General features: G+C 51.1%; 1 protein-coding gene across 1 annotated transcript in view; it reads right to left on the bottom strand.

Annotated features, from left to right (window-relative positions):
• The window catches only part of Aldh1l1 (aldehyde dehydrogenase 1 family member L1), a 46,387-nt gene that overhangs the window by 36,758 nt on the left and 1,746 nt on the right, over positions 1 to 7,883 (bottom strand). The window contains exons 2-4 of the mRNA XM_005364871.3: positions 3,991 to 4,140; positions 1,645 to 1,879; positions 837 to 1,002 (exon numbers count right to left, since the gene is read on the bottom strand). Coding sequence (XP_005364928.1) covers positions 837 to 1,002; positions 1,645 to 1,879; positions 3,991 to 4,117 — 528 coding nt within the window. The 5' untranslated portion in view covers positions 4,118 to 4,140. The remainder of the gene's footprint in view (positions 1 to 836; positions 1,003 to 1,644; positions 1,880 to 3,990; positions 4,141 to 7,883) is intronic.

Here is a 7,883-nt window from a genome sequence, read left to right as displayed (position 1 = left end):
GAGAGAGAGAGAGAGAGAGAGAGAGAGAGAGAGAGAGAGAGAGAGAGAGAGACACCTCTGGAAGAAGAGAGGCAGAGAGATGCCAGCAAGACTCAGAGCAAGTCAGACATAGCATACAGAGGAAAGGACACCAAGCCATGTGGCAGAACGTAGATTAATAGAAGCAGGTTAACTTAAGTTAGAAGACCTAGTTGGGAAAAAGCCTAAGCTAAGGGCCAAGCTTTCGTAATTAATAAGAAGTCTCCATGTCATTATCCGCGGGCTGGTGGTCCCAGTGAGAGAGTGCTACTTCAGGTTGCTCTTGTAGAACAGCCTGGGCTGGATTCCTAGTACTCATGTGGCAGCTCACAACTTCCAGTATCTCCACACCCAGGGAATCTGAAGCCCTCTCTTGATGTCCAGTCTATAGAACACATCTTTATGGACGGTAGCACATGTACTTACAAAGAGTTTCAATGGAGTCATGGCTTAAGTGTCACTGGACACTTTGCTGGCTGTGGTGTTTGCAGATCTCCACAAATCAGAGTTTTATCACCGTGGGTATAATCCAATGACACAGAGGTAGCTTTTGGGCTCAGTCACACCTGGTCCATGCTGCCCTCTTGAGTGGGGCTCTGCCCACTCTGACCACATTTCCCTCATGCTCACTATCCCATCTCTTTGGGACCCCGAAGAGTGAGTCACTTCTTTCACAAGTCCTGAGATTGGGGGTGGGGTGCCTGGCCAGCAGGGATCATTACCTACATCTAGGGAAGACCAGTGGAGCCAAGAACAGAGAGCCTGTGTCAGGGTAAGCGCGTGGTGGGAGGGCAGGTGTGGCCAGCCTTCAGCCTTACCATCCCTTTGATGCCCTCTGGGAAGAGGAAACGGTTGTACAGGGTGCTCACGGTGTCATCTGGAAGCACCTCACACTCCTTCTGGAGAAGAAGGTCCCCAGTGTCCAGGCCATCGTCAGCCCAGAAGATGCTGAAGCCCCCTTTCTTATCTCCGTGAATGAGGGTCCTGGAGGGCAGGAGGGAGACGTTAGTCTGACAGAAAGTGTCATAGGGGACACCTTGGGAGCTGCCCCTTGGCCCCCTGCCTCCCTCCAGGAGGTCACCTCTCTCCTAGGAGGGCTGCCACCTGCTCCTAAAGGAAAGGGAATAAAGGGAAGTGTTTATGACTTCCAACCATGCCAGCTACATGCCAAAAGCTGTGCTGCCTTAGGGAACAGCCCCATGGCAGGTGGGGTGAGCATTCAGAGCCCTATCCTGGACAACCCCCCTTGCACCTCTGTCCTGCTGCAGGTGTGACATCATCTGAGCTCCTGTCTCCTCTTTTGCAAAGCATGAAGTCTTTTTTTTTTTGTTTTGTTTTGTTTTGTTTTGTTTTCAAGACAGGGTTTCTCTGTGCAATTCTGGCCATCCTGGATCTTGCTTTCTAGACCAGACTGGCCTCAAACTCACAGAAATCTGCCTGCCTCTGCCTCCTAAGTGTTGGGGTTAAAGACTAGCAAGCATGCTGTCTTAATTCTCTCCGACTGTGATTCAGGGTGACACCAGCAGAGCAGGACAGGCACCTGTGCAATGTATCTGACTGCCCTAGAGGGATGCTGTAGGCTGAGGAGGGTGACATGCCAGGCAGATGGGGTGGATCCTGTCTTACCAGTTGATGGCTGATGCCCCTCGATGTCTGGGAAGCAGGGATGGATGATAGATTATAGAGCCATGCCGGGGGGCATTGATGACTTCCATGGGGATGAACTGGCTGCAGAAGGGTAGCACGTTGAGCTCTGCACCCAGAGCCTGGTATTTGCCCACCACCTCGGGCAGAGCCTGTCCTCGAGCCCGCCACCGAGGGAACTTGAACACGGGCACACCATCCTTCTCAGCCTCTAGGCCTGTGGGGAGAGCGGGTGAGAAACTGTCCTCTCTGTGCTACCCACACACTGTCAGCTGTGCCTACCCAGAACGTGGTTCACAGCCTCCTCTTGGTGCCCTTTCCATTCTTGTCCCCACTGCCCAGCAAGGTTCTACCGGGATGTGGGTGGGGTGCTGACCAAGGGTGAGTGGTGGGCAGGGACTTCCCTGCCTGCTGAGTACCAAGGCCTCCATGTGCCTTCCTTGCTCAGGTCCCATAGGTCCCCAAAAGCTGGCGTGCTCACAGTCCTCTCCAGAGGCCCAGCCACGACCAACACTGTCTTTCTCCTCTCCTTCACCATCTCTCTCTTCTTCCTCTCCTTTTCCTCCACCCCCCTCTCCTCCTCAGATCTCTTGGACACTGGGGTCGCTGGGAATCAAATTTCCCCCGTCAGCTGTTCCTTACCAGGGGGAGGGGAAGAGGAATGGGAACGGGCTTGGTCCTTCCTGTAGGGACCCTGTCCTCTGTCCACCACCCTAGCGTGATGCTTCACCCCAGCCACAGGAGTTCCTACCCAGGGCAGCCGCTGAATCTCCGTTCTCAGTCTGCAGACTTGGCCCCAGTGCGCACACTCTGCTCCTCACACCTGTGGCCCAGAGGCCCAGACCCAGCCTGCAGGGCCCCTCCTGCCTCCTTACAGGCCTGAATCATAGGCTCAATTTCCTATGCAGCCCCAGCCCCTCCTATCCCCAGCCTGGTGGTAGCAGCTGCCTCTGGAAGGAACAACCCCAACCCTGCAGGGCTTTCTTCTTAGCAAGTCTCTCAAGACAATTCCGTGACTGGCCTGACTCTACTGTCTGTCCTCATCTCTGCCACCATGTCTGATGCTCATCTTCATTGTCAAGGTCACTGGGTTTGGAATCAGTAGGAGGGAGTTTCCAGGGTGTTAACTAAAAAAGAGGAGACTCCCCAGAATATGGAAACATCATTCCATGTTCTGGGTCCCAGGCTAAATAAAAAGGGGGAGGGGGGAAGCCAGCTGAACACCAGGACACATCTCTGTTTCTGATTCAAATGCAATGTGACCAGCTGTGAGGTCAGAATGTACTTTTTTTAAAAAAAAGATTTACTTATTTATTATGTATATAACATTCTGCCTCCATGTATGCCCGCATGCCAGAAGAGGGCACCAGATCTCGTTACAGATGGTTGTGAGCCACCATGTGGTTGTTGTGAATTGAACTCATAACCTCTGGAAGAGCAGCCAGTGCTCTTAACCACTGAGCTATCTCTCCAGGCCCAGAATGTACTTCTAAAGCAGCCTCACTGTAGCCAGTGAGACCGAGGTCAAGGTGAAGCAGTGGTCCCGACCAGGCTTGGGATGGTGCTGGGAGCAGAGACTGTCTAACCACAGCTAGTGTTTGTTTGCAGAGCTCAGACTGTGGGGTCATGGATCTCGTGATGTGGTCAAGTGCAGGGCTGAGGTCAGGCAGGCGACAGCAGTGTTAGAGCAGAGTCCAGGGGTCAGACTGTGACTGCTTGCTCTGCCCTGGATCTGGCTGGTCCCTTAACGCCTCCCTCCGAATCTCAGTTTCCCATCATTAAACTGTGCCCTACAGTCCTTCTCCATCAGGTCTGGAGGACCTATTCATCATATGGAGGCTCCAGCATCCTGTGTACTGGGCACCTGCCTGCTCCAAGTCTAGGGTTCAGGACTGTGAGTCTCAAGTGGCTCCTCCTCCAGAAACCTCTCAGCTCTGCTCACTTCCTTGTACCAGGAACGCTCTGGCGGTCTGAGCCCTAGGAACTAAGAGAGCCCCAGAAATGGCAACATGAATCTTGTCCCCCAACCCTTGAGAGTCTAGATGCGTGGATCAGAGAAGTTCAGAGAGGTTTGTAGGACACGCTGGGCTTCTCCATGGCCCTTGGTCAGGACACAAATCCTACCCCACAGTCAAGTGTGGGTCGCTTTATTCCAGGACGGTCCAGCAGCCACTTGGCATCAGTGTGGATGCAGAGCAGAAGAAGCATAAGTGCTCTCTACCAAGGCTACACCGTGAGACCCTGTACTTTACCCACCTGTCCACTATAGCGCCTCTGCCCCAGCACGGTTTCCTCCACCCTCCTCCCAGCCCCTGAGCTGTCACTCACCCAGGGGATCTGCTTTCCCATCCTTGTCTGGGATAGTGAAGACACCCACCACCTCATGGCCCTCCTTCCTTAGCTGGCAGTAAACCTCCTGGCCAAACAGGCTCTGCCCAATTACCGCAATCTTCATGGCAGCAGAGGGTTGGAAGACACCTGTTGAAGGGGCAGTCAAAGGGTTAGAAAGGGCTCTCAGAAGTCAGGGGAAATCATCCAGATTCCAGTAGGTATGTTCCTGCCTTGGTCACCCTGGGGGCTCCATAAACATCAGGCTGTTTCAGGGAGATTGCCACTGTACAAGGGGCTTGGGGGTCATGGACTCAGGAAACCCTGACATCTGTGGATGTGGAGATTCTGATGGTGGCTGGTGGGTCAGACGGTGGCTGTAGCTTTAGGGTCCTTTCATTAGTCCCAGAAAAATTGTCACAGATCTGGTGCCGGTCCTGGGTGACATTTTAGAACATACTGTGGTCACATGACCAGTTCTGTGACCTTGGTCCAGTCACATTAGCCTCTGTCCCCTCACTGTTAATGAAAAAACTACCATACTTCTCTTGAGGCCACACCAGGCTTATTGCACTAGATCCAGAAGCCACAGAGGGGCAAAAGAAGCCTTGCTTGATGCCAGCCTCGAGTGACAGCACAGGGTGACTGGGTTGGGAGGGGGCACCTATGGGAAAGACCAAGGAGAGGGACGGACGGAATGAAGCAGAACTCAGTGTCAATGGCTACTGAACTCAGCACTTCCTGCCACTCGTATCGTAAACCCTGAGGTACTTGCTGGTATTTTTCCTTACCACATATGCACGGTTTAGGGAAAGTCTGCAGTGCGGACTTCACACACTCAGAAGCACAGAAATTGCAAGTGTGAGGTAGCCTCATGAATCTCCCCACACACAACATGTTGCTGTGACCCAGAAATACTGCTGGTCACTAAACACCCAGACCTCTCACAGAGCAGCGGCGTCTCTCTGTCTTGGCTAACCTCACACATATGCCTTTCAGGCCCAAACCCATGCCTGTTTCCCTTCCCCTTGCTAGCCTGTAGACACGTGAACCTTCAGGGGTCAGTGTGTGCATATGTCACAGGAGTCCATGTTTACTCAAGCATTGCACAGCTTTCATAAAAATCAAGTCCAAATAGATCACAGACCTGAGGTTATAAACTTCTCAAAGATAAAGAGAAATGTGGACAGCCTTGCATTCATCAATAACTTTCCAAGCACTGCAGAGGTGGGCTCATGAAAAGGAGAATTAAGTACAACTTCATTCGGTTTAAGATTTCTGCTTTCAAAGAACTCCATCAAGAAAACAAAATGAGACTCCATAAACTGGGAGACCCGAGAAAGAACAAGTGACCCTCAAAACTCAGAGGGGGGAAACTCAATTAAAAGCGTGAACTAAAGATCTAAACCATCAACCTGCAGTGCCCATGGGGACCAGAAGGCGGCGGCGGGTTCCCCTGGGACTATACCCATAAGAGGTTGTGAGGTACCTGGCTTGGATGCTAGAAACAGAACTCAGGTTCTCTGCAAAAGCAGCAAGCGCGCTTAACCAGTGAGCCACCTTTCCAGCCTCCAGCATTCTTGTTCTAATGCCAAGCTCCTTTTAATCACCAGTTCCAGAAACCACGCTGCACTGGCTAGTTTTAGGTCAACTTGACACAAGACTTGAGTATGAAAGAAGGAGGAGCCTCAGTTGAGAAAATAATTCCTTAAGATCGGGCTGTAGGCAAGACTATGGGACATTTTCTTAATTAGTTATTGATGGGAGAGAGCCTGGCTCATTGTGGTGGAGGCACCCCTGGGCAGGCAGTCCTGCGTTCTATAAGAAATCAGAATGAGCAAGCAATGAGGAGCAAGTCAGTAAGCAGCACCCCTCCCTGGCCTCTGCATCAGTCCCTGCCTCCAAGGTTCCTGCCCTGTTTGAGTTCCTAACCTCCTTAGATGATGAACAGAGATGATGAAACATAAGCCAAACAAACCCTTTCTTCTCCAGGTTGCTATGGGTCACGGTGTTTTATCACAACAGTGGTAGCCCTAACTAGGGCACACTCTCACGGGTTTTTCTTCAAGTGGGCAGAAAATTCATGTCCGCACACGAATGTTGACAACAGCATTATTTCAAACTGTTCAAAACTGGAAGCGACCATGACACCATTGGTGAGTATATGGAGAAAATCCAACCTGTGGTGATGGGGTTCAGATAACGGAACCTAAGCCAGAATCCAGAGGATGTGTGCTGGGAGCTGTGAAGAGACACTCAGGAAACCCCAGTGCAAACTGCTGAGCGAGAGACGCCAATCTGCAAAGCTGCCACCCACTGTGATCACCATGGCCCGGCACTCGTATCAACCCAGAGAGCCAGCGACAGAGAAAGGATGAGTAGCTGTCAGGGCTGTGGTGAGAACACTCATGGCATCTAAGACGACAGGAGTGGACACATGTCTTGACACACTGCCCAAACATGAAGATCCCACAGAACACGGCTCTGAGGTCATCGCATTGCCCTGGGCTCAGCTCGCACAGTGTCGTAAACGTTTAGCAATGGAAGGCGCGGACAGAATGAATATATGGGAACCTGGCTCTGCATAGATTTAAAACAAACTCTGAAAGTTGATTATTAACTTAATGGAACAAATATAGCTCTCCGGCCTACATTTTGCTCCACAAAGTACAAGTGAGTTAAAAATAAATATTTTTACACCAGAGCAGGAAGAAAACATAATTAAGGATAAGGAGGTAGGTAGCTCAGTTGATCCAGCACCTGTCTAGGGTGCTTGAAGCACTGGTTCCCAGCCCAGCTCCACAGAAACCAAGTGTGTTGGTGCAGGCTGTAAGCAGAGCTCTCTGAGAGTGGAAGCTGGAGGGTGGGAGTTAAAGGCCATCCTCAGCTACATAGAAGGCTTGAGGCCAGCCTGGGCTACTTGAGCCCCTCAAAGAAGAGGAAGAGGAGAAAGACAGGTGGGGGAGAAGAGAGAGAAGGAGGACTAGGTCAGAAAATATTGATGGAGAGTGGGTTTTACAGGCCTGACTCCAACCGTGGAATGCACATTACACAGGATATGTTTTCACATATAAAGCACCTTATTAATAGGAAAAACTTACAACCAATAGACAAAAACAAGTTCCAATCACAAATAATAAAACTGGAACATTTCTCTAAACGCAGAGTCAAACACGGTACGCCTTCCTCCCATGATACCATGGTGCCCAGCACTGGCGAGGTTATGGCAAAGCAGCAAGCAAGGGGAAATTCTCGCAGGGAACATGAAAAATGGCTCAGTCCTGACTCGGCTTCTCTCTTATAAACCACGGTAGGACCAGGGGACAACCAGGGGGTTTTACACTGCTGGGTTTTACACCACGGTGTGGCAGTGCATAGGCCGTGCCATTAGGATACAGCAAACTGTTGCTGGCTGGGAATACGTAAGTCAAGATGCTCCAGGAGATAACAGCTCACTGCAGTTTCCTAAACTGTGTGTGTGTCGTGTGTGTGTGTGTGGTGTCGTGTGTGTGTAGTGTGTGTGTATGGTGTGTGTGTGGTGTGGTGTGTGTGGTGTGGTGTGTGTGGTATGCTGTGTGTGGTGTGCTGTGTGTGTGATGTGTGTGTATGGTGTGTGTGTGGTGTGTATGGTGTGTGTGTGGTGTTCTGTGTGTGGTGTTCTGTGTGTGTGTGGTGCTCTGTGTGTGTGTGGTGTGTGTGTATGGTGTGTGTGGTGTGTGTGGTGTGCTGTGTGTGTGTGGTGTGTGTGTATGGTGTGTGTGTGGTGTGTGTATGGTGTGGTGTTCTGTGTGTGTGTGATGTGTGTATGGTGTGTGTATGGTGTGTGTGGTATGTGTGTGGTGTGTGTATGGTGTTTGTGTGTGTGTGGTGTGTGTATGGTGTGTGTATGGTGT

The sequence above is a fragment of the Microtus ochrogaster genome, unplaced genomic scaffold, assembly GCF_000317375.1.
Source record: "Microtus ochrogaster isolate Prairie Vole_2 unplaced genomic scaffold, MicOch1.0 UNK1, whole genome shotgun sequence".
Lineage (NCBI taxonomy): Eukaryota > Metazoa > Chordata > Mammalia > Rodentia > Cricetidae > Microtus > Microtus ochrogaster.
Note: the sequence above shows the minus strand (reverse complement) of the source record. Positions and strands in the feature narration are given on the sequence as shown.